This window comes from Notechis scutatus, chromosome 3, assembly GCF_049901735.1.
Source record: "Notechis scutatus isolate UNSWTSFEM ecotype Mainland chromosome 3, rNotScu1.2, whole genome shotgun sequence".
Lineage (NCBI taxonomy): Eukaryota > Metazoa > Chordata > Lepidosauria > Squamata > Elapidae > Notechis > Notechis scutatus.
The window spans coordinates 47744428-47772152 of record NC_142011.1 but is presented as its reverse complement, the minus strand read 5'-3'; the positions used below and the strand labels follow the sequence as shown (position 1 = coordinate 47772152).

At 35.4% G+C, this 27725-nt stretch overlaps 1 protein-coding gene and 1 long non-coding RNA gene across 17 annotated transcripts; one reads left to right on the top strand and one right to left on the bottom strand.

Moving 5' to 3' along the window:
- Window positions 1-346: 346 nt before the first annotated feature.
- On the bottom strand, window positions 347-27568 carry ZC3H11A (zinc finger CCCH-type containing 11A). 16 transcript variants are annotated; one of them, XM_087959732.1, is made up of 19 exons: window positions 27393-27568; window positions 25387-25447; window positions 23073-23433; window positions 20452-20654; window positions 19046-19165; window positions 15735-15858; window positions 14516-14707; window positions 13050-13172; window positions 12823-12903; window positions 12011-12100; window positions 11494-11556; window positions 10215-10310; window positions 9607-9672; window positions 8600-9097; window positions 6591-6664; window positions 5253-5562; window positions 4250-4419; window positions 3899-3963; window positions 347-2124 (listed from the first exon to the last, which is right to left on the bottom strand). In XM_087959732.1, exons 4-19 carry the CDS (start codon window positions 20503-20505, stop codon window positions 1863-1865), a joined length of 2388 nt encoding a protein of 795 aa, XP_087815858.1. In that variant the 5' UTR covers window positions 20506-20654; window positions 23073-23433; window positions 25387-25447; window positions 27393-27568; the 3' UTR covers window positions 347-1862. The 16 variants fall into 16 exon arrangements, with proteins under 16 accessions (XP_087815858.1, XP_087815861.1, XP_026532649.1 ...); XM_087959735.1 differs by having other exon boundaries at window positions 23073-23123; XM_026676864.2 differs by having other exon boundaries at window positions 27448-27568.
- Window positions 2929-3320, top strand: LOC148131168 (uncharacterized). The gene is made up of 2 exons (XR_015748530.1): window positions 2929-3022; window positions 3162-3320. It is a non-coding gene; the product is annotated as an uncharacterized LOC148131168 (long non-coding RNA).
- Window positions 27569-27725: the final 157 nt, after the last annotated feature.

Sequence of the window (27725 nt, the reverse complement as noted above, 5' to 3'; positions counted from 1 at the left end):
AGGAGGCTCAAAGTATATCAAGATAGTTATTGCATGGTAGTTTAACACCTGCAGAATAAAATTATCATAGGACACACTTGATATTTTTGTCACTAGAACCCACCGCATTGTTAGCCTTTATACCACTATGACATTGACCCTTATATTCTGATTAACAAATTATTCTGTTCATGTAACAAGATAACCAAACATGATTTAAGATGGCAACTCAGATCAAACTTAATATGCTATGCCAACGCCTGGATTCTCAGTGTTGAACTACGATTTACCAAATTCTAGTTAAGCCTACTCTAGTAAGTTTCACTAACTTATGTTCTCTACCATCATATAGGAACAATACTTACAATTTATTTTTTCTTACATTAGCTTTATTTAAAACACAAATTATTTTGTTGAACTGTTTAAACATCTGATTCAGATACAATGATTTAAATAGAAATATGTACAGGAAAAAATAAAATATGTAAAAACGCAGTGGATTTCTCTTATGCAGGAGAGAGAAAAGGGCAGAAAACCGACCTCAAAGAGATGATTCTGCTTAAGCAAACTAGAACACCTGCAACAGCATGGAGAATTCTTTCAGTCTCAGTCAGACACCTGCTAGTTTTCATTTACAATCAGCTAAAAATCCTATCGCCCTTCAGTTTGCTGAAGAATTATTTCCAATGTCTTGGTAGCAATGTGAAGACAAACAGTTCATTCAGGATAGCCTTTTAAAAAAGTTAAGTCTTTTTGCGTCTCTCCCCCCTTGCCTATAAAGCTTAATATATTTACATTAGAATCAAGCAACTGCCCCCTCCCCCCCGCTAGGAATATAAACAAAAAACACATCCTGCATTATTTCTTAACCATAAATTGTAACTGGCAGGGTTGGGATAATTAAACTAATTAAAAACAATAGTATTAAGAATGGAAAAAAATATACAAAATACAAGAATTTCAGGATACACAATATTCCTAAATCTTCATTTGGCCATAGCTGAGTCCATGAGAAAATTCAGAAAATACAATGTAGACATGTGGTTGAAAATAATGTTAGGGGGGGGGGGGGACAGTTAAGTGAGCAACTAAAGAACCAGAAGCTCAGCAGAGATGTCTCAAGCTGTTTTAAGATGTCAGAGGGCAACAGTCCCAAGGTTGTCTTAAAACGACCCATGCAGCGCCAGCAGTACAGGCCATCATACTCTCCATTCAGGGCAAGTTTTAAATTATCTCTCAAATGAATAAATTACAAAGGGGGTGTGACTTTCCCCATGAATTTCTATATACTAGATGAAATCAGTCAAAATGGCACAAGATGAATGGGATGAGAATAAAATGTGCTATTCCATCTTCTATATAAATGTTGCTTCATTTTCAACAGTATAAGGATAGAAGTTGCACATGTAGTAGGCTTGGTCCAAGTTTATGTTCCTTTCCTCTGCATTATAAATAGTTCTGCCATTTTTAGGATTTTTTAAAATTTACATAACCCAAGAAGTGACTCCAAACTGCGAAATAACCCCCAAAAGCAAAAGGAAGCTCTGAAATACAGATAAATTATGAGCCACACAGCTGAAAAATAGGCATGACAATTCAGTAAAAAATATAATGATGAAAAAAAGTTCCTATGTAGAATTATGAGTAGGTCTTGGATCTTCTCTAGATGAAATGTTCATGGTTTCATTCTGAAAATATTTAAAATGAGCAATAGTTGGGGCATATCTCTGACCAGCAGGGTAATTCAAAACAAAGTAATGCAGCCAAGTTCTTCAAGCAGTTTCAAGTGTGCTTTAAGACTTGTCATAACTCTTCTAGGAGAAAGGGTAATCCAACAAAACATGTAGTTTTTATTTTCTCTCGAAATGAAGCTGTGTAGCAAATCAACTGTCAATCATCTCAGAGAGTTCAAGCAGGAGCTCATCCTCATCTTTTCCTGGATCTAAATCAATCTCTGCTTCCAATTTGCCTCCTGAGATTTCCCAAATCAGCTTATCAAAGTCATCTTCAACTGAAGACTGAATCTTCCCAGGTCCTGTTGAGCTCAGTCTGCGGGTCTTTGCTACTGCTGCACGGGAGGAACTTGGGTTTGCTACCTCTGCTTGCAATGTGGAGGTTACCTGGTTTTCAATATACAGTTCAGAGCTTCATGAAGAGGGGGGAAAAAACAAAACAATTATACATCTGCAAGTAGAAAACAGACATCATGTGTAAACCTTTGCAGGATTTTCAGTTCAAGTAAAATGGGGGGGGAACCATGGACAAGTTAACCAAGTTAACTATAGGCAGAATAGAGGTAGGTAAAGTACAAATTATGTTGTAGTAATATCTAGGCCATATAATAAGCCCAGGATGTGCAGACTAGCAGGAAAAAATAGGGCCTATATTTCACAGCATGTAGTAAGGGATTGGACTTAATCTATATTGCCCCAGAGCCAAACAATGTGTTAAATCTACAAGTAGGTAATTCAGGCTAGAAATCAGGAAGAACGTTCTGGCACATTAGCTGTCAGCTGATACAACATGCTATCCCGTAAGATAGCGAATTCTGTTTTGATGGAGGTCTTCAAATAGAGGCTAGATCAGGGGTGTCAAACTGGCCACTTGCGGGCTGGATACATCATGTGTAGGCCATGCCCACCCCAGCTCCGCAAAGAGGGAAAATGTCACAAAACATCACACGATGGCAATGTGAGACCAAGAGTTTGACACCCGTGGGCTAGATGGCACCTGTTAAAAATACTCTACCAAATTCTGCACTGAAGAGGTTTGGACTAGATGATCTCTAATGTATCTTCTAACTCTACAATTCCACAAAACTGCCATTAGATATTACTGCAATGTTGGCAATAAACAGTTCGTATTGATATTTTTCCACTATATAGCCTATTGCTTGCTTTTAAATGTTCATATTAAGTTAAGCAGCATATAATACACAGAAAATATTAGATTGCTATGGACATATCAGATATAATAAAAACACCATAACAACTTGTAGCACTTTGAAAGTCTAATATAATTACTTTAATATAAGATTTCTTTAGTATCTAAAGAAATTTAGTAAGTTGTACAGTAACAAATAGACATCCTGTGCTATCCTAATTGTTTCACTTGGTATCTGTTTCTGCAGCTTAGCCCTCTATATCTGAAGTAGAGACTTAAGACTAAGTCTAAGATTTAAGACTAAGACTTAAGACTAAGTCTCTACTTCAGATATAGAGGGCTAAGCTGCAAAAACAGATACCAAGTGAAACAATTAGGATAGCACAGGATGTCTATTTGTTACTGTACAACTACCAAAATATTACCAATGTTTTAAATCAGAGATAACCTACAAATTACTATAAAAACAAATACATGGTCTGTTGACTTGGGAATCCTACAAGATTAATTACAAATTGGTTTAGAATATTTCTGCCTTTTAAACTTTGTTATCTGCAAACTCACAGTGCATCTTCAAAACTATTAGCAAGTTAGATTTCACTTAAGAAATTTGAAGTATCCACATGATGCTTATGATGCTTTCTAATCTACAGCCATATTTAAAGAAATATTTCAGTTTTGTTTTATCACGACTAGCCAGAAATCACTAGGAGAAAACCTTATCAGCTAGTTACTTATAATTGAATTTTAAAAATATGTTTATAACATATTAAAGATATTTCTTTGACAAATACTTTCAGAGTTAGCAACCAGGTACTTAAAATTTTTCAGACCTAGTATATTCAAGGTTCTTACAGAATTTTTCCTCAATCTGCTTTCATTGGCTATTACCCAGATAGCTACTTATAAATGTGAAGAGAAAGAACATAAATATCATATGATCCAATTTATGCCAAGTAAACATTCAATTTTGTCCTGCTGCTGTATGAGAAAATTCCAATCATGTGCAAAATGGCTATAAAGAAATAATAATTACCTGTTATAATCCACTCTCTTAGGCATAGTAGTTATATTGTCCTTTGAAAGATCTGGTGTGCTTCCCTAAGGAAAATAAAATAAAAAATAAACTCACTCTCTGAAGTTCACTATCACCAGTTATTTTATTCCTGGACTTCCATTCCATTGTTCTTTTTTTATGCAAAATAATTCATATTCTATCAATATAAGTAGAGAACTCTCTGAAGAGGTTTAGATGCAAAAGTCCTCTCAACTATCTCATAAAATTGCTACTCCTGTAAGATAGAAAAGTATATCTAAAACAATCTAATGCCCTTGTCATCTCAGAATTTGAGTAGCACAATCCAATAGCATGAGTCTGTTTTCTTACCAGAGCTGTGTTTTCAGAAGCAAACTTTTTCATTTCTGTGCTTGCAATAGGACTCAGGGGCTTCACTGCAGCCACAGAGGGATGAGTCTCTGATGTTTTTCGCTTCAGTGTCTGTTTTGCTGGGGAAATGGGTTTCACTCCAGATGGTTTCACATTCATCTTGGGCTTGACTGAAATATAAAAGCAATCCAGTGAGAATGGAGTTGTAACCTCTCTGTTAATGTTGCACAAGATGTTTGGAAATACACTTCTTCGAAGAGACCTATTTTAATCAATTCCAAATTTTAATGTATGGAAATATTTAAAATTACATTTCTATAGTGATGACAAAATACTATCTAGGCATTCTTCCCACACTTCAGTGCTTCCCACACAAAAAGGAATTATAAAAAAAACCATAGTATTCTGCAGAGAACGTAGGACTAGATATGTCTCATCATAGAGGCAGAGCTTCTCAATGGGAAGAAATAATTGTTGAAAAATGAAGTCAGCATTCTGCATGCTGAAAAGGGGAAATTTACATAATAATGATTTCTGAGAACTGAAGATTTTGCTCTTGTTTGTTAATAATATAGATTGTTGAACCCTTGTTCCACCAGTATGGACATGTATACACCTGAAGCAAAGTTGAAGTGTGGGGAAGACTGATATCATCCAATATATAATGGTTCTACTTTCCATAGGACTATCAATGCTATTCTTGAAACAATCAGAATAAACTGATCCACAAATAGAAAAAGAAAGTTCCAGATGTATTTTCTAGAACACATTCAACAATACTGTGCTTATTTCCATTGAGATAATATCTCTCAAGACAAGCAATTGCTGATACCTAACTAGCATTATTATTGATTTTTCCTTAAGTCCAAAGTATATTAAGAAAAGAAATTAATTATACAGTTTGCCATTAGCTCAAGAACTTGATAAATATTCAAGTATAACTTGCAGATCAGAAATGTTTTCTATTTAAAAACAAGGAAGTATTCTGGAAAGAAAACTTTACCCTTCGTTCTTGGTTCTGCAACCTGAGGGCAAAGTCTCAGGTCTTCTGATGTTCCCTCCTGAGATCTCATCAACAATCTTTTGGAAAGTGGACGCGTTTTCCCCATAGTCACTGAGGATTCAGAATTTGTAGTCACTTCTGGCATTTTTCCTTCTGCTATTTCTTCCCCAACAAGTGGCACAGTCACTTGTAGTTCCTGGGACTTTTCCTCTTGTTGCTGCTGCTTTAACCGTTGCTTCTCCTTCCTTATTTCTTCTAAGCTCTTCACATAGACTTTAGAATGTGAATTACTCACACTATCATTCAAAGGCTGCATAGATACAAAAGAAATACTTTTTAAAAAACAAATGTCCAATAAGCAATTAATGTAAGTCCTTTAAAAATGCACACGCTCTTATCACTCCACCCAAATCAAATATAAATCTTTATTACAGCCTTTAGGGCAGACAGTATCTCTCAATCTACGTTTTTGGTGTTATGCACTTTATAAAAAATAAATATATCTTTATATTTATTTAAAAGCACAATCTATGGCAGGGGTGTCAAACTCAAGGCCTGGGAGCTGGATCTGGCCTGCGGGGTATTTAGATTTGGCCCGCAGGGCCATTCTGGAAACAGAGAAGGATCAGCCCGCAGTGCCTCTGCCAGCGAAAACGGAGCTCAGGAGAGCTGCATGCAGCCGTCCCAAGCTCCATTTTCACTGGTAGAGGATTGCAAGAGGCCGTTGCTGCCAAAAATGGAGCTCAGGAGCCCGTCTTCTCTGGCAAAGTGCTCAGGCCACCATAGGCGCCCCTGACATGAGTGACGTTGAGCTGGCCACGCCCACCCCAGCCCCCCAAAGTCAAACACAACCCTGATGCGACCCTCAATGAAATTGAGTTTGACGCTCCTGATCTATGGCGACTATACATATGCTTCGCTTCTTGGTGGAAGCCTAAAGTCAGAAAGAAATGCAACTGAAGTGGAGATCAACTTGATTATAATTTCCTACTTAAATCCTGTTTCTGAAAACAGATGAATGAATACAATTGTATGGAACAAAATTCTATACTAAATATTTGATCTTCATTAAGAGTATTTTTGTTTTATAATCAGTAGTCTATTTCGTAGCATAACCTCAACTGTTGGTTATTATTCATGACAATAGGATCTAATTAACTCAGAAGAGTGAGAATGATATCTCTTTTATCATGTCAAATACTCCTAATTAAAATACCAGATGTTAGTTTCCAAATATACTAAATAAAAGGATGATACATTCACAATGTGCATTCACAAAAGCTATCTTGATGATGTGCATTCACAAAAGCTATCTTCTTACAGTACAATGAAGCTCACCTTTGTAGCAATCTTTCCTATAGAAATTCTTGGAGAAGACCTCAATACCAGAGTTTTTTCTTCCTTTTCAGGAGCTGTTGACAAATCATAGGGATAATTCTAAAAGAACTACAATGCCACCACCAGTTTTCTATAACATTGTTTGGAATAACAATGGCTTATTTAATCATGTGCTGCTGCCGAGGTGGGGGTTATTGAGGTTTTTTTTAAATCATTTTTTCTACATTGTGTGTTGTAGGTAAACTGAGTCACTATGAGTGAGTAGGCAACGATACAAATTTTTAAATAAATATATAAAAAAAAAATACATTCCAAATCCAGAACGTAGGGCAGTGCCAAGCTTTTGATTGCTCAAGGGCAGCAGAGGTTCCCCATCCCTCTGGAAAGTTGCAGGAAGTCACAGATATCATTAAAAGCATTATGACCAGTGTTTTCAGCTGACTTTTTGCCTTTTGAAACTTTTCATAGGTGGAAATGGGACACATGGGCTTCTCGGAGGCAAACTGTCATTATTCTCACTATTAATCCCCATGTTTTAAAAATTGCGAACTGAGCTGCTAAAATTGTACTGTTTTGCTACCAAACTCCCATCCAAGTGTTCTGAAGGTCTGAAAATGAGATATGGGGGCAGGATAGCATGATATGACTTGTAGAGTGCACAGAACTCACTATGGAAGAATAAGCAATTTCTTTGAACTTTTCAACAAACTTTCCCAAGTTTTGAAGCCAAGAAGCGTATTATTATTACTTTGGAATTTTTCTACCCACCTTTGTGTAGAGTGCTGAAAGTTTGGGAAACCTTTAGAATTATCCATAATTATAAAATACTATGATATACAAGATGATCTGAGCTTTAAATAGCTGATATTTATAGAGATTCTGAATAGACAATACAAATACAAAACTAAATACTGTCGCAATTGAATCCACTGAACCCCTATTCATTATGTTTATTGGAAAAACTATCTTAAGTATTAGATGTCACTTTTTTAGTATAAATTATTTTAACTTGTTGCTTGATCTCACATTCAGCTTGGGCGTATTTTGGACCACTCTCGTCTACTAAATTGCTTCAACTGGATCTTTTGGGGCTGTGTTGTTCAGAATTACTCACTTTAGTCATGACACATTAGCTCAGGCTTTTGGATTGGTTATTTTGAAATGTGATTTTTTTTTTTCTTTTTCAGACATTGTTATAAATTTACTTGCATGTTTAGGAATACATTTGTTTAAGCTGCACTTGATGGATAAATATCCTGATATTTTATGGAATTTGTTGATATAATCCACAGTAGACTATTGTCAATGTTGTTTGCTTAATCAAAATCTGTTAATAAGACTAAAATGAAGCACAGATAATTCTCTCACTTGAGAATTATCTATATTTTATTTATAATTCTGAAGAGATCACAAACCACGATTGCATGGCAACCATTTTTATATCGTATTTAAATCAAATCATATGATTTTTGTAGTTGGTAATTCTAACCTGTGAATTTCTCAGAAATGCATTTTTCTAGTATGTTAAACAATCAAAAGCATGACTTTTAAAAAAAGGCAATCATCAGTCTGTTCTGATAATGTAAATGAATATCATAATAATTTCTAAACATGTAAGTATTTCATTATTTACTATACCTTTACTTCCAGAACTAATGTAAATCACTGTAAATACTTGGTTTGCCATTAAAAAAATAAGCAAGGAATTCCAAAATGAAATAGACATGGTTGAGATTGGGAATTGTTAAACCTATTTTGCTTCTCAATTCTGAAATACAGAGATCAATCTGAGGAACAGTAAGAGTTAGTTTCCTCCATCTTTATTTTTGGCATGGTACTAACGCACCTAGCATATAACATGAAGAGTTCTGGTACTGCTGTATTTTAAGATCCAGACCAAGAGCATTTATCTGTCTCCTATATAATTGGCTTCAAGATGAAACTGGGAGGAATACATTCTGAATGCATCCTTCAGAAAATTAAAGACTTTAACAAGGAAAGTTTGATACCTGTCAGCTTTGTAACATGCAACATTCTTCTCCCAGTTATAGTTCGTTCAGACTGTATCTGTGTCTTTGATGTGCTCTCCAAACCTTGCTGCATGCGGAGAGCTTTCTCCTGCTTGATTTCCTCCAGAGTTTTGATATGAACTTCCCTAAAGTCCTTGGTTTTGACAGAAGACTCTTCCAATTTTCTTCTTTTAGGTACAGCTGTACTCAGAAGCCCTTCTTTCCGAGGTTCACACTCATGCTTTGGTTTGGAAACAGTCTCTGTTTCTGTTTTTATTCGCTCCTCTTCCATTTGCCTTTGTTTTTTCTCAGCCAAGACTTCGGAAAAAGTTTTGATCCGTACTGTAGGAGGTTTTGACACTGGATTGGGATTTGTTATACAAGCCACTTCAACGTTGGGTTTGGGGTGCATTTCTCCCATTTTTTGGCCAGCTTTCTCCAAGCGAATTTCTTCCAGTGTTTTAATATAGATTTCACCAGTTGGTTTGGCAAAAGACTCTGAATCACCAAAACAAATAATTAAAACTTATACCAGGACTATATTTTAAATTTCATTAAGATCTCACACTTTTTGCCCACTAGAATGTTGTACTCCCCAATTGTTTTACTGAGACAAAAACAAACACACAAACTATTGTTATTCTCTGTTTCACTTTAAGTGGCTTGTACTTCAAAAATATAAATAGTTCTTTTCAATATTTGCCAGATTTTCATATAATGACCTAAAAGCTCAAAATAAAAAATTGTAAGATATTAAATATATGATAAAAATAGATGAACGAAATTCTTCATTTCAACAAACACAGAACTTCTAAAATTTAAAAAAGGAATTTATAATACAATGCTGATTATTTTTTAAAAAGTTTAAGTTATAGTTCAGTATTCAACCAGCAAGGCATAACATTCAGTCCAAAAAAGATGCTTTTTAAACAAATTTGCAGAGGATTCAGCTGAGCAAAAATTCACTATAGAAAGAAAGCTTTATTGTATTAAAATAAAATTAGTACCTGTTTCCATATTGCTTTGGTCAGATGCTAATCCCAGTCTTTCTTTAAGAGCTCTGGGAGCTTGAACTGAAATCAAGAATGATAAAGTCAGTGATAGTCACTTTTCATTTTAAAAAATTTTTGGGAATCAAACACATGGCTTCTTGCAATTTATACGCACCATTACATGCATGATGCATTTACCTATTACCCCATCTAATATATTGAAGCCTCAAGTACACATACTACTACAATAAATATGATATATAACTTTGGAGTTGTTTTAGAGAAAATTTTCTGGAAGGCTATAGAAACATATTTTCTACATAAAATTAAAACATTAAATTTTATCCATGAAAAATGGTCAGAGACTTTCTCATTATGTAATTATGATTTACTTATTCTAAGAATAAATAGTAGCCTTATGAAGATGTTGAAGTTATTTAGTTGCTGTAGGAAAAGCTAAAAGGAGAGCATAACCATGAGTTATTATTTCTAAGCTCTCTTCATCAAACATATATTAAATAAACAAACATTAAGAACACTTCTACAGTTGAATATTATCTATTTTTAAATATAATCTATACCTGAAATAAATAAAATATATTTTATTGATGGAACAGCCATACCTCTTTTTGGTGTTTTTTCTGTACTTTCAAGTGAATCCATTTTTTTCCCTAGTCTATCAGCAAGGCTACGTTTTAATGGAATTCCAGTCTCGGTGCCTTATGGTAAAAAGATAATAAATTTATGTTTCATTTTTTAAAAATTTAAATATTTCTACTACTTATGCATTATACACATATGTCACTACTTGAAATTATAGGCCTTATTTACTTAGACAATACTGTAATCTGCCTTCAGTAGGTATGAGCCCAGTGCGCTTTCATATAAAAATAATTTCATAATGCAATAAATAGATTAACTGAATATTTCTAGTCAAGATACAATAAAAATCCATTGTGCTTTTAATTCTATTCAGAGGTAATTCAATAAGTGCTAGAAATGAAGGGAATACATTCCTTGAACTTTGTATATCTATGCATAGATAAAGAGAAACATGGTTGTGATATACAGCAAATGATGGTATGGGGAACAGACCTTCAGTACAGGTAGAGCTCAACTTGGAACAGTTCATTCAGTGACCATTCAAAGTGACACCACTGAAAAAAGTGACATGAATATTTTTCACGCTTATGACCGCGCTATAGCAGGGGTATCAAACTCAAGGTCTGGGGGGCCGGATCTGGCCCGGCAGGTTGCTTAGATCTGGCCCATGGGGCTGCCTTGGAACCAGTGAAGGACTGGCCCGCGGTGCCTCTGCCCGTGAAAATGGAGCTCAGGAGGGCTGCAGGTGGCCCTCCGAGCTCTGTTTTTGCTGGCAGAGGGTTGGAAGAGGCAGTCACAGGCAAAAACGGAGCTCAGGAGCCCGTTTTTGCTGGCAAAGCACTCAGGCCACCACAGGCGCCACCGACACAAATGACATTGAGCTGGCCATGCCCACCCTGGCCACAACCTCCACCCCACTCCAAGGTCAAACACAACCCTGACCATGCAGCCCTCAATGAGATAGAGTTTGACACCCCTGCGCTATAGCATCCCCATGATCATGTGATCAAAATTCAAATGCTTGGCAACTCACTCACATTTATGACAGTTGATGTCCCTGGGTCATGTCCCTTTTGTGATCTTCTGACAATGTTAATGGGGAAGCCAGATTCACTTAACAACCATGTCACTAACCTAACAACTGCATTGATTCACTTAACAACTATGGTAAGAAAAGTCATACAATGAGGCAAAATTTACTTAACAAATGAGTCACATAGCAACAGAACTTTTTGGCTCAATTGTGGTGATAAGTCAAGGATTACCTGTAGTACCTTTTCCCCCCATCTGATTACTCACCCATGGGAGACTTCCTTTTCCCCAATCTCTCTGCAAGTGTTAATCGAATCCGAGGCTCTTCACCTAGGACAGTGAAATACAAGAAAAGTTAACTTTTGCTTTCCTACTACAAACATAAACAACTATTGCCCCCTTCAGTTACATGGAATGTGAATTAAGATAGGACTTATCTATTCATGGCAATGCTAGTGTGCATTAAAGAGTGAAGTTAGAAGAGTATTAAATATAAAAAATAACCAAGTTATTTTCTCCATAGAAGTCATTCTTAAGAAAAAAGTGAATTACGACATGATAGTTTTGCAGCCATATTTCTGTTAAATGACCATTTTATAACCAATGAATTTCAGACCCGTGTCTTGTTGCAAATCTTAAATACTGTCAAATGAAGTTCCATCATGCCTAAATTCCTATATAAACATATAATCCTGATCAAAAACAAAAAACAGAACTGTAGTTACTCCACAGCTAGAACAAATAACATAAAAATAAATGAAATAAAAAGTAAAGACAGATTTACCTTGCCTCGTAGATAAAGTTACAGTTCTGACCACAGTCCGTGCATTTTCTTTCTCTGGGCCTGGTTGAGCAATCATTTCAGAAGGAATATCTGAAGAAAGCAAAAAGAAAGCTATGTTAACTTTCACAGCAGCCATTATTTATGATTTGAAGCTTATGTTTACATGCTTTGTAAGAAAGCAACCCAACTAAAAGCCAGTTTGGTCTAATAGTTAAGACACCAGGCTAGAAATCAGGAAACTGTGAGTTATAGTCCCTCCTTAGGCATGAAAGCCAGCTGGATGACTTTGGGTCAATCACTCTTTCTCAGCCCAACTCACCTCATATGTTAACAGTTGTGGGGAAAATAGGAGGAGGAAGAAGTATTAGATATCTTCTCCACCTTGAATTATTTATTAAAACAATAAAGGTGGCATAAAAAAAATCTTTAAAAACCTGAATTCAATAAAGTTTATTTAGAACAAATTGTACTCGTAGTCGATAGACATCATTTCTAGACCTCAATGCTGCATATATCATGGAATACAAAATACCAGGTGAGCTTGCAGCTGAAACAGAACTTTATATTCTTAGTCACTAAACTTATAAATCATTACAACTAAAGGAAAACATAACACTACAGTCATGTTCTTCATTTCCTTAAGCAATAACCAAGTAAGGTATTAGTGTTATCAGATTATACAGGAGCAACACCTTAAAACAAAATTAAGTAAATCTTCACAATGGACTTCTTAACAATGCACAAATACACTCTCCAAGAAATTATCAAAGAGGACATGATAGGACACTATGAAAGAAATAAAATCAACAAACCATTTTGCTGCTTTGATTTTTCTTTCATTTTCTTTGATTTTATTTCTTCAAGAGTTTTGATCCCAAAATTAAAACTTTTATCTGAAAAATGCAGATATCTGATTGAAAAATGTATATAAAATTCCAGAAACCAAACATTTACAATATTTGACAAGATTGTAAATTTTCCACATTTAAGATAATTGAGGAAATTAATATAATCTTAATACTACATGCTTTGTTCTTACCTTTATCTTGATTTGCACTAGTCACTGATTTCCGAGTAGAAATTACCCTCAATCCATTTGGACTTTCTGTAGGTGGTTGTTGAGCAGGCATTTTAGATTCATCACCTTCTTCAGATAATTGATCTGAAAGGAACACTAATGTTACTTTAATTCTAATCCTGTTTATTCATCTAATCCTGTTTATTTATCTTAAATCAGTAGACCGGCGGGTTGCCCTTCTCAATGTGTCTAGGAGTGCTACTCATTTACTATCCATAATTTCTTAACAGAAATGATATGTAGCCCTAACACTAAAATAAATGTTTAATGTATACTTTCTATATTCATAAGTTAGGATGGTTATTGAGCTATATCTTGGGGTTTTATACTAAATCATGAGACTCTACAACTTACTATTAAGTATGTAATTTTGGACTGCATTTTAAAAAGATATATTTAAACCTTCTTTAGAAGAATGGCATGCTATAAAAATGGGTATCAATAAAGTAACTATATTTAAAAAACAAGTCTGATACTGAATTTATGAATCATTAATGGACTTAAATTTTGTGCATGGGTTTACACTATATTCCTGATTTTTTATATTGATTACCTTTGCTAATTCTTAATTTTTGACAATGGTTTTAAAGTGATAATTTGATTTGATTACTATATTACTATTGATATGCAATTCTAATCTAATACCATTACTAAAAAAAAATTATTGAACTTTATATAGTTTCCAATTCTTTTCTTTAAAAAAAAGGGAAACTGCTAAATATTCAGTATTCCATGAAGGTTTCCTGAATCTACATATATTAACTGATTATTATTGCAACAATAATAGATTCCAGTTTTCATATGAAAATACAGAACAAGTGGCTGAGATTCATGTTTAACTTTACATGCAAATGCTTCTCACTTTTTAAGTGGTTTTGGGGGGGATATTATCCTATTGCCTAGTGAACAATGAAAGAAGTACCTAATCCTCAGCAAGGAACTCTCATCAACCAGATTTAAACTGATCCAAATCCTTGAGCTGTTAAAGAAGTATTGTTGCCTTTTTAACAGAAGCAGAGACAATGATATCTGGCAATAACTGAGATGCCATTTGCCAATGTACTATAGCGCTCACCTGGGGCTTTACATCTTTTCCCCTCCTCAACTTTAACAATGCAGTTCAATTACACAAGTGACTGAATATATATGATGACATGGAGAGCAAAAACAACACCTTGTCCAGATGAAGCTTCAACTGAAGCAACCATTAAAATCATTTGGGAATTCTAGCTAACATCTCTGGATTTCCTCTTTGTAAAAGGTAAGATCTTTCTTAAATTAAAAGTTTGATTTGATGAGTTTGGGGAAAAATCAGTCCAAGCAAATGGTCCAAGAAAACAGTATCTTCATTTTAGATTTTATCTGCTATACTCATTCTCCCTTTAATTTAAAATTATGTTAGGTTGAACAAATCACACTTAGCTCACCATCATCATCTTCATCATCATCTGCTGCATTAATAACAACCGGTGGATGTGTGGGACTGGGAACATTTTCAGAATTTTCCACCTTCATCACTCCACGCAACTGAGGTGATGGGTTGGACTGAACAGAAAGCTTGCTTTGTTGTGCAGTCTTCATCTCCTCTTCTGGAGACTCAGGCACGTTTAGAAGAACAGCTTAAACAATGAAACAACATCAAATAATCCATTTAGTTTGGTCAAACTCATTCATTAAAATCTAGTAGTAATAACTGACATAAATTCCATGATTTCAACAATTCTACTCACAGAATCGCAATGCTTGAATTCAGTCCATTACTCATAATATATACAGGGTCAATATATACAGCTCATGACAGTCATTTAATGATCATTCAAAGTTACAATTGACTCAGAAACGATACTTTATGGCCTGTGTAAAGCACTTCTGGCCATTGTAGAACATTGTATCACCCTTCTAGTTAGGCATTTGGCCAATGGGTCACAAGTTGCCAAGCATCCTGTAATAATGTGATGGCCATTTGCAATCTTCTCTGCCAACTTTCCCAGAAAGTTAATGGGAAGCCAGCAGATAGTTGCAAGTCTTACCCCCTCTTAAAGTTTTGAACTTTTATACCTAATGTTTATATTTTAACATTTTGTGTACACCTCAAATATTCCTTCTTTGAGGCAGATGGTGGTTCAGAAATGTGAAAAATAAATTAAAAATAAAATACAATAAAGAAAATGGTACTAGTATAAACTAGATGCAATTACATTTTCTTTTCTTGTCCATCCATTTGTATTTATTTTGCTTACTACTTACTTCTTACCCTGCTTACTACTTCTTATTCTTGTACTGCATTTTGTAAAAAGAAGTTTACTCCCAAAGAGACTGGCATAGAAGTTTTCTTTGTGTATATGAGACGAAGTTATCTGAATCAAATAGGAAACTTTCAACAGAAAAAGTTCAACTGATGAAGTTGCTGTCACATAAGCAACAAAAGCCTGGATCTCTTCCACTGGATTATAAACCATTTGTTAACGTGGAACCGGTAATTATTATGAATAATAACGATTCGGTGGGGTGTTATAGTCTTAATGAGTCCAGAATAGTTTTTGTTATTATATTTATAGAGGTATACGCACTCTGACAATAGAATGCAAGAAAGTTTGTATTTAGATTAAATTACCACAATTTTCCAAGGAAAAACATTTAACTTACTCTTGCTTGGAGGTAAGAAAAGCCCATCCACAAAACGTCCCTTGTTGTGGTGAAAAGCACAGTTCAATTTCTGACAGCCCAATGGCTGATTCTCCCAATAGCATGGTATTTCGCTGCGCTTTTTCTGAAGACAAATCACAAGTTATTAATTATATACAGAAGAGCCTGCAAAGTTTACAGAATTAAGAAAGCAGCACATGCAGTGCATTTAGATGATACAAAAAAACCCAATACAAGTAATACTGTTTACCAGAAGGCACATTGCTTGTTGCTAGTGGATAGATAGGGAAAACTTGAGTAGCTATGAGTTTTGGATCTACATCTTAGAACTGGAGATTTTCATCTTTGGCTCTGAATAGTACTATGTAATTCCACACATATAACATATAACACAATTTGGGGATTCTCCTGGATACACAGAATTATACAAAGAGCATGTGGCAACTACCCTGTTTCTCCAACAATACGGCCTCCCCCAATAGGAAGTCCCAGCATGTTTTATAGGCATGAAATGAAATTAAGCCCCTCCCCCCAAATTAAGGCCTATATTAAAACATGGGGAATGGGGGGGAATGGGGGGGGGGGCTTGCCATTAGGAAGTACTTTTGTTGCACACCCGGATATGGTGCTGCCTGCGTTGACCCCGATACAAAGTGCCCCACCAGCGCTGAGGTCAACATCCAAGCCATCGCCGCCTGCCCACCCAAAGATGCAAGGGGGGGGGAATTAAGTCACCCCCCGAAAAGACGGCCTAGCCATTTTTGGGGGGCTCAAAAAAAAAAAAGACCCAGCCTTATTATATGAGAAACACGGTATTGCACTACTTTGCATTATCCACTTTTCCTGCCTGTTGTCACTGCCTTAGTCACCTCTAGACTAGATTATTATAATACACCATTTGCTTATTTATTTATTTGTGTATTTATTTTTATTTCATCCAATCTTTATTATTTTTATAAATAACTATAAAGTTATTTTTGGAAGTCACTAGACATATAAAGGACCCCACAAAAAGGTGCCAGGCTTTGAACTACCATGTCAGCAATGGACAATCCTGAATAGGATTCACACCTGACACAGCATCTACCAGGTCTCTCTGTATAAACGAGGCATAGTAACTTCCCCTCAGTGTGACTGTGGAGTCCTTGTCAAACTGTAGATTACATTGTGACCAACTGTAAGCTGAGGGCACATACTAGTCCAGTATCTGATTTTTTTTAAATATAAACGATGCTGTGCTTCAATGGCCATTTAAGCCCAGACATTCATATTTGAACATAGATGTTTTTAACATTTCTATTTTATGGTGTTGTATTAATCTAGGCGAAATGTTAATATATATTGCTAGTCCATGTATTATGAGACATATACTAAATAATAAATAAATTTATAAAGCCCTTAAGGCAGTGAACATTCTAATACTTCTACCTCCTCCAGTTTTCCTCACATTAACTCTGTCAGGTGAGTTGGGTTGAGAGATCGGTTTATCCTTGAAAACTGGAAGCTGCAGTTGGTCCAGAATGCAATGGTGCAGATAGTTATGGGCACACCTCAGTATGCACACATAACAAGATGCACTGGTTCCTCATCAGCTTCTATATTATCTATGGATAAGCTCCCTAATGATATCTGCATATCCTACTCACTCTAATACAGTGAACATGCTTTGAGTCCTTTTCTTAAAATAGTGCCAAGTAAAGGGGGCCAGTAATAATGCCTATAATAATCATCCCTAAATTTTCAATTGAACCTGACCCTGCTAATCTTTAGAAAGGCATTAAAAGCATGGTTATTCCTCCAAGCACTGGGGCTGAATAAGATGAATAAGTTTCCATTAGGAGTATGTATGTATGTATGTGAATCAAGAAGCCAATTATTATTGTTCATTGTTTACTGGGGAGATGGGGTATTTCTTGTAAGCTTCCCTGAGTCATGCTTTTCAAGTTGGACAGCCATATAAATTATTTAAACAAGGCTTGAGCCATTCAGGCAACATCATCAAGATGCTATCAGTTAACATGGTCTTTACAAAAAAGCATCTGAATATGACATTTTAACACAAAATATCATTATATTACCTAATTTTTTTAAAAAAATCAGTTTCCTTCTGCGCATTCAGACAATTTTAATCAAAACAGGCAGACTCAGAGGACAGCATGTGGTAGTCCTCTAAGGATGTTCAGGTCACAATCACTCACATCTCCTAAAAGTATATCAGAATTCAGGAGTTTTTTTGAATGGAGATGTAACAAGGAAAATACTCAACACACACAAACATACAGTATATAAGTACAGCTGCTTATACTGGATCTTATATAACCATTTTCACCTCTCTCTTAATAGATTAGAATTTATGTCAGTTTGCCAAATAAAATTTTTTCTAGGTCTTATTATCAACTACATCCTCCAATATAATTAGGCACTTAACATTTCAAGGAATATGATTTTTTTTTAACTTTGAAAAATCAATAAATCTTATACAAATGGAAATATATAATTTTTAGTATCCTTTACAAATAAACCTGTTATCTAATATAACAAATTTGTTATAACTTATAAATTACATTGCTTTATTTCAAATATATACTGTATATATATTTTTTCAAATATATGTATAAAATTTGTTTATAAAAAACAGAAAAAATACAGTTCAGATAATAATTTTAAATGTATTGATGATTTAATTTTAAAACATTTTAAAAAATCTTGTGATGAATGAAAAAGAAGAAACTAAGGGTCAAAATATGGCATCTGATGTACTGTCTAATTGGTCTTACATTCCAGACCTCCTTTGCTGAAACTTTTGAAGGTCTGCTTGTATTGTGATAAGCTCTGATACTCCTTCATAGTTCATCTTTTTTTCCAAATATAGACCATTTTCATCATTTAACTATTCTACATTTACACTTTTATTTTTTCTCTCCATGAAGGACAGAAAACAATGGGAAAACAGGCAGAATGATTTACAGACCTTTGCCCCTGTAAATACAATAATTGTATATTATAAACCTGCAATTAGAGATTATATAGCCTCTTCCAATTTAGATTGTTAAAACATTTAACAAAGACACTTTTCCAACTTCAAATTTATCTAGAAAGGTGTTTTGAAGCTCTGATCCATGGTGAACTTTAACATTATATGTACATGTGCAACATTATTTATACTGATGGTCTGGGAATACCCTATGAAAGTCGAAACAAGGCCATAACTAAAGTACTGTAATCTATTTAATTTCAACAGTGCATATTTTCCTCCGAAATGCCATCAGATTAAATGTACTGCTTTATTGTGCTGTTATATAAACACTTACATCAATCTCCATGTGTCTAAAGCGGCAAATACTCCTGAAGCATCGACCTTCCTGCCAGAGCACACACACAGTTTCATTTCCAAGGGCAGCTTCACAGTGACGAAAAGGGCAATTATCCCCCTATGGTAGAGAGTGAATGATTAAGATCTATGGGTGAAATCCAACACCATGCAAATAGACTCATATCACAGCACCTCTCCCTCAGCTGATCTCCCTGCAAGACTTACACTGACTTTGAAATAAAACACTCAGATGTAAGGGATTTCAGCTTTAATTCAAGGAATTTGAGAAAAGTGCCAATACTTCACAAACTTCACTTTGCTCACATCTTGAGTGTTTCATTTCAAATGGTAGTACCCAGAGGCCAAATGCCCAAAAGCTTATCGTCCCAATATATACAAACCTGACACTCTCTCTCTCTCTGTGCATGTACAAACACGTGTGTGCGTGTGTGTGTGTGTGTGTGTGTGAGAGAGAGAGAGAGAGAGAGAGAGAGAACATGCTATGTACTTATAAAAATGAAAAAACAAGGAAAAAAATTATAGGCCATATAAAACAAGAAAAAAGCAAATGTATTCTAAATGGCGAGAATAGAATTTTCCTGACTAGCAAATGAATTATTTAAATTATTATTGATTATGATTGAAATAATCAAGTTAAATCAAATTAAACCTATCCCATTGAGCAATCAAATATACATAAAGTTACATTTAAGAACAATGTTCTTTATAGCATAAAGACAGCTATAATAATAAGATGGATGGCAATAATTTCACATCCTAAGAGTCATGATTCAAAATGTGAAAAGCAACTCCAGCCTTCAATGCTGCAATGAATAGCAACCATTCATTCATTTTTATGGGAGAATGGTTTACTGAATTTGCTATAAAGTTCCATTTGGTACTACAAAAGCATGCAATGTGAAAGTGGGTATCTCCACTTCACTTGCTCCAGAAGCAGGGTTAGTTCTTCTGATGCCCCTTCCCCAGTTTTGGAATGGCAAACTAAAAAAATAAATTAAAGAACAATTGAGAAATTTTCCATTTATCCATACTGTGGATATATGAATATATAAAAGGTTTAGAAAATAATGTAATACTTGTATGAGTATAAAGAATCCAAAAAAGCTGATCGTTGTATCAGCTCTTTACTGGTACTATGTGAATAACTATACCCAAAATATAATAAATGAGACATGTCAATTATATATTTGCCTAATAAAATCAAATTCTATTAACTCATTTTTGCATTTCCTATACATAAACATAGTACATATCTTCCATAACTACATCAAGAAATTCACTAAAATTAATAGGCGGGTTGTTAAATTGAATATGGTGCACTTATTGAGTTACACATGAAATAGCACAAATATGCTTAAAAGGCTCAACTGCCATGAAAAATACCTTTGTACAAGTAGAGTAGAAATAGAAATAACAATCATCTCCTTTGTTAGACATATTCAAATTAATTTCCTTCAAGCTTAAGGTGTAGAAACAAATGGCTGAATACAATTTTGTTATTTTTCAGTGATGGTTAATCACAACGATGTTTAAAATGGCACAATCTTCTATACCAGATTTAGCAATATCTTCTTTAAAATATAATCCTGAAAAACAAATGAATAAAATATTTAAATATCACTGAAAATGTTACATTTGATAGAAACATCAATTTCCATAAAAGTATAAATCTTAATACGTACTTTTTTTTTTAAAGGAGTCAAGTTATTACCGTATTTGCCGGCGTATAAGATGACTTTTTTGCCCTGAAAAAGATGCCTCCAATTGGGGGGGTCGTCTTATATGCCGGGTCGTCTTATACGCCGGCAAATAGTAATTGGGAAGCACTGCGGCTGCCCGCGGCTGAGGCACTTTGCACCGTGGAATGCGATCCCGTGAAGCCGAAGGAGCAGCCAGCCTTCTCCCAGCTCCCAAGGAAGCAGGCTCGCACCGCCCGAGCTCTGCTGAGGTATCCGGCTGGGGCTGTCAGGAGTTATTACCGCTGGCGCAGCTCGCGCTGCTCCAGTCCCGCGTTGCCTCGGGAAGGGAAAGGCAAAACCAGGAGCCGCTGCTGCCATTGCAAAGCGCCGCCGCGGCTCTTCCTTTTTGCCTTTCCCTTCCCGAGGCAACGCGGACTGGAGCCGCGCGAGCTGCGCCAGCGGTAACAACTCCTGACAGCCCCAGCCGGATACCTCAGCGGAGCCCGGGCGGTGCGAGCCTCGCTTCCTTGGGAGCTGGGAGAAGCCTGGCTGCTCCTTTCAGCTTCACGGGATTCGCTTCCACAGTAGACAAAAGTGCCTCAAAAAAAAAAAAAAGTGCAAAAGTGGAAGGCGTGCGGAAGAGGGGCGAGTATATAACAAACTATATTTTGAGTGGAAATGTTGGGGGGTCGTCTTATACGCCGGGTCGTCTTATATGCCGGCATATACGGTACATGCATTTATGGGTACACATAAAATTAAAGCTTATCTTGGGGAAGATATGAAGAAGCTACTAAGGGAGACTTGGAGAAAAGATTACACAGTTCAGAGATGGAAGGAAACATGAGAAACTCAAAATAACCCAATTTAATTTTGTTGAATATGATTGGGTAGAGATAGATTTGCAAGATGCCTTACAACTGCGATGAAGCATTCCTGGAACCCTTATGGTGTCTACTTGACGGCTTATTTTGGAGGACTGACGTATACACCCTAATTATAAACTCTAAATGACTTACAATGTGATAATACCCAAATGCAAGTCAGGATACTAATTATCACCTATATAAGTAGCTCTTAGCTTACAACCTTAACTGAGCTTGAAATTAGAGTTGTAAATTGTGTTGGTTGTTAAGCAATTCATGTGACATCTGATTTTACAGCCTTTTTGTGGCAGTTGTTAAGCGTATGTGGTGATTGTAAAGTGAACACTGGTTGCTAAGTAAATTCATTGTCTGCAAATATAAATATGGTCACGTGAAAAACTAAAATTACTGTAAATTACTGCTAGACACATCCAAAATATAATCCCAAGATGGGAGAGGTATGGCTGTTGAAATTTCAAACCTGGATCGTAAGTTAGCCTGGGGAGATCTGTCATAACTTTGAACAATTGATAAATGACAGTCAAAGACTACTTGTAAAACCTGTCATGGGATAGGATTGGCTTGTTTGTGAAATGACCTTGTTGCGTCTGCTTGTTTCATAAGGTCCAGCAGGATGAGCATTCTCTGGGTCCCTTCAATTAAGCAATATCATCTAAAGCCTCTTGTTATACCACCTACCTTATGGAACAAGAAAGCTGTCAAGCCCGAAATTGATGGGCAGCCTGTCAAGCTCGAAATTGACATATGTGTAGCCATTTTAGTTAGGCTCAGTATATATTTTCTTACTTTCTCTGTGGCAGTCATGGGGGGAAGAGTTTCGGGCTTGCCACATTCCTAAGGGGGGGAGGAGTGGAGATAGAGTTGTTTAGACTAGGTATTCTTCTTCCCATGGAAAAACAAGCTGTTCTGCTCAGGCCCCTTGAGGTGGAGATTTATGATATCAAGCAATGTTGAATTACTTCTCTTGGAGAATGTGACTTTTGGGGGTTGTTTCTAACTTCTAATATTGTGGGGTAATTCCGGGTTGTGTCAGATCCGGAATTACCATGGACTTTGCCAATTTGATGCTTTCCTAAATAAAAGAAATTGTCTTGGAAGATGGACTTTGTTTTATTCTTTTTAAATGGATTTCATCACTTGGAAACCTGACACAAGCTTGCTTAGTGTTCTGTAAGGCATTAAGGACTGGCTCTTTGCCAACAGTAGTCCTCTTATGAATAATGAATGCATTTAATGTATTATTTGGGCTTTGCTCCATGTGTGCAATGTTTTCCAATTTGTCTTTAATATCATTGTAGCTATTTTATTGACTGTTGGCAGCTCAGTCATGTCAACTTCTAGCCATATAAATCTATACAATAATGAAATATTTTAAAATAATATGGTTAAGAAAAATGTTATTAAAAGACAGATTTAATTCAACAATACAGACAAATACCTTGGTATGACCAGCAAATACTATCTTCAAATACTTCCAGTTATTTTTCTCCTGTAGGTCGAATCAACACTCAATCCATAAAATAGTAACGGGATATAAAGACTTTTCTTCCTCACATTGCCAAGGACACAAATTCAAAATTCAGATAAAGGGTGAATTAAAACTATTGGAGTAAGTCCATTTGAATAGCCAGGGAAGCTGGAAACAGTGGTTAATTGCCTCTTCAAAATAAATAGTTCATTTAAAGAGGAACTTCTGTTTCAAACCAGCTGCAAAGAAGATCCGTCTTCCACAGCCAGGATTATTTTTTTTTTAAATTAAAACACAATGTTTCAATTTCTGGTCTTCAAGATCTCTTCACCTATTGAAAAAAAGAAAAAAATCTTCCCCGATCTTTATTAACTGCATAGTAAAAATAAAGTAGCTATAAAGTCAGACATGTATATACACACATAAAGTTGCATATTATGTGTTTATACATGTAAAAATGTATAAGCAAGAGCAGTATTAATAATCTGCATTTCAACAAATCAATCTTCCATGTAATTAAATTTTTAGATGAATAGTTTATCATACAGTACAAACATAGATATATTCATACTGCATGTCAAACCTTACACATACATGTGCATTGTGAAAATTATTTTTTAGATTAAATGGATAAATCTTTTGTATAGTATTATTTGCAACTGCAAAGCAATATATTTGGCAGAATAACGTTAAGAAAATAAAGCATTTTATGTCCAACCTATTCATTTTTTTAAATAATTTTAATTTTGTTCTCTTGTTGTCAGTGCAACATTTCCCTGAAAAAAAAGGTGCTGCTTGAAAGGATGTCACTGAGCTAACATCCTAACAATGTTTTTACAGTCACACAGCAAATAAGGTGTGTAAATCAGAATTTATTCTTTCCAAATATAATTTTGCATATGTAATTTTAACGAATGTAGAATAGTAAGTTGGAAAGTTTTACTCCAGACAAAATAATTTGCCTTTGGATATTCATAGTATGATATTTCCCAAACTCTAAAAGAGTAGAGAGATGTTTTTTTAAAAAAATATATTGTCTGTGTTGAAATTCAACAATAGGAATTTAAGAAACAGCATCTGTAAAATTGCTTTTTATTTGCATTTCTTTTTTTATGCATAAACTTGTCTTGCTGGCACAAAATGATACTAGTACTCCAGATGGAAAAATCTGAATGAAGGAAAAAGGTTCTGTCAAATACATATTATTATTTCCATAATCATTCAATTTTAAACAAAATATGTATATTTTAAAAACAATAGATTTAACTGTCTTTAAATGGTAGAAAAAGTTGTCCTTTAGGTGCACAAAGTTTAGGTGCACATGTATCATAACAAGCAAAATTAAAATAATGTTGTTAGGAGCATTTCATTTTCATATACACTGAATAATTTGGGGAAAAGTATTATGGTACCTGTCCATTTAGTACATATCCTAAGCCATTTTGCATACCATTTGTTGCAAGTAATTTAAGAATATACCATCTTTCCAATTTGGGTAACAAATGACCTGTTACCCTGTGGATTAAGCCAGAACTATTGAACTGTTCCACTGCTGCATTAAAATCCCAACTGTTTTAAAGAATGTGAAAACAATTTTTTCTCCATCTTTTACTGCAAAAATAAATTTGTATCTCTGACAGCAGGGAAGTCAATTTCTGTATTTAAATTGCATTTTTAGCTGAGTAATTTTTAGTTGGTACAAAATCCTAAAGAGGGCCACTAACATTCTGGAGGGGAACTGCTATTTCTAGCAATATAAAGTGAATAATCTAAAGGCAGAAGCTCCCAGATTCTAATTTTTCTGCTCATTTCAAGTTGCTCCACTTGACTATGAAATATCAACAATTCGCATGTCCAGATGACACAGGATGTTTCTACCGTATGTTTACACAATTCTTTTAAGCTGTAAATATCGAAGAGAAAGCAGAGCTGAGGAGTAGAATTAAGCATGTCATCAGCTTAAAGACATTGCCACTAACGGGCAAAGTCCAATCCCTCTTGAATTCCATTGACCATTATCTGATGTCAATTTAATACCGAACTTTAGTTAATTAGATTCTTGTATATAGGCTTGAGCCTATAGACTTGACATATAGTCCTGATCCTTTGTGCCTAACTGTAAATACTCTATAGGGAATATTTTCAGCTACATTTTAAACTGTTCAAAACAGCCAAAATTAGAGCTATCATTTTGCTAATTAACTTGCCATTTCACAGCACTAATTTACATAACTGCCAAAGCTCTAAGTAAAATTTAATCAAAACTGTGAAAATATGATCTGACCTTATGTCTTGAGTGGAGAGATTTGTCTTGAAAGTACTGGTATCCAATTTCTCAGTTATCCCTACCAATATATAGGACAGTATTTATCAATGTAAGTTGTCTAAAACTGTTTTTATGCTTTGATAATTGTTGCAACTAATTAAGTCTTTCCTCAACTACTACACTTGCCAAGGGCAGCAAATCTTAACAGCGTTTTGATGGGGGAGATTTGATTACAATAATGTTTGCATATATGAAACACTACCTTTAATGTATGTTTGCTATGAAAGCCTTTTTGCAGGTCTTGGAGGGAAGAGCAATAGACTGATCAGAAATATCTAACCATCTCAAAGGGCTGAACAAGGCACATATGCAAGGATAGCACTAATCACTTATAAATTCCTTTTGTACTCTACCTTTTTATTCTATAAGAGACAGCCTATAAAATAGGCATATTTTCACACTAAGCTTTCAATTGATGAAATAACATAGAAAATAAAATGTAAATTCAGAATAAAATGAATTTTCTTTGCCCTGTAACTACATTACAGGCTTTTTTAATCACTACCAATACAAATATTAAGTAAAGTCCACTCTGGCTCACAAAAGTGCTTGATATTACATATTAGATAGCTTTTAAAATTCTATAGAATCTGCCTTATATGTTACAGCACACTGCCCTTCTAGAATGCAATTCCTGTTGGTGGTGTGTTCTATATGCCAGGAAAACAGGCAAAATAGGTCATCATGTTCAGGACTACTCATTTTGCTTGTTTTGTCACAGCTTTTTTGTTTAGACAGAGGCTATCTAGTGATAGCCAGCATTTTCTTTTTATATACCTTTGTAGCTAATCTAATGCCACTGTGCACTTGCTAACTAAATATCAAGCATGGAAAACTTCATTTAAGAAACAAGCAATTCCAGCAATATGGTTTTACCATATTACTTCTTATAAAAGAAAGTTCTTCCAGATATGGCCCAGCTTTCTTTTATAACAGCTCTGCAGTCTCCAGTTTGCTGCACTTACACTGCTACAGAAGGCAATGATAAAATACTTTCACACAGTTGTCAAAAAACCCTGCATGGATCTGTTCCTGTAGCTACCAGGCACCAAACTCACATTGAGGAAGAAAGTCAGATAAAGTGTACTACTCTGCTTATGCATATGTGGGTGGGTGGGTTGCAAGGATTTAAAAAAAAAAATACAGGAAATAAATCTATTAATCTACAGCAAATGCTAATAAATTACTACTTTCTATTAGATTAATAAACTGTTTTGGGTCTCTCTGTGCCAAACTGCATTCTAGAGAGAACTGCATTTTCTAATCCACTATAATTACTGTATCCTAGAAAAATTATTTTTTAAAAAAACTAGTAGGTATATTAATTACTTCCTAGATGCAAAACATCTTGATATCAAAGGACATCACTAGTGAAATGACATCTTGTGGAAGTATAATTATCCTAATATTAACCTTGCTATTCTAGCAAATCTCCAATGTCTCTATTACAATAAGCACTATTCTATTTTTTAAAAAATATGATTATCAAACAAGCACTGCCTATAAATAATCAGGTGAGGAATTTTCAAACCCCAAAATTCACAATGTTTGCTAGTTGTTGTTTTTCCCTCCAAACCCTTAAAGGACTAAGGAATGGGGTTAAAAACAATTATTTAACCAAAGAAAGATTAAAAGGGGCTGGCCTAGGAATACAGTGGTAATGCTGTACCGCTTACCTAAAAAATGTAAAAAAAAGGGGGGGAGGGGGGTTTCCAGGCGGGCTGGGCTGGGGAGCGGGAGAAGAGATTCTAAATAAATTAATAAATCAATAAAACATCAAAAGACCGTTTGCAGAAATTAGGAACTGGGCGTTAAACGGAAAGTTAAGGCGAGAACGTAAAGCAGAGCTCAGGAAAAGCCGGAAATAAACATAGGCCGAGGCCCAGACTCCGGGGCCTAGGGAGGAAAGCGTCCCTGACGAAAAAGAATTCCATAATTATACGCAAGGAAGCCGCTGGCCTTACATCGGACACAGGGAAGGGGACCCGGGTCTTTGTCACCCATGCGCAGGGACTTTACCGAACCCCGAGAATGTGACGACGACAGCAAACTCTCGGTTCCCGCAGCACCGCGCTTCGATCGTTTCTCTGAAAGGCGAAGATTAAACTCCCCGTCGTCGCCGTTAACGCTGCCCTCCTCTAAGATGGCACCTCTCCCTGACGCCCAGCAACTTGCCCGGAAGCAAGATGGCTAAAATTAGAGGGAGGGGAGGAAAGAGAGAGAAAAAAACCAGTTTCACCCACGTGACCTGTGATCTCTTCGCTCTCACCATTATGAACGAAACAACTAGCTAACAC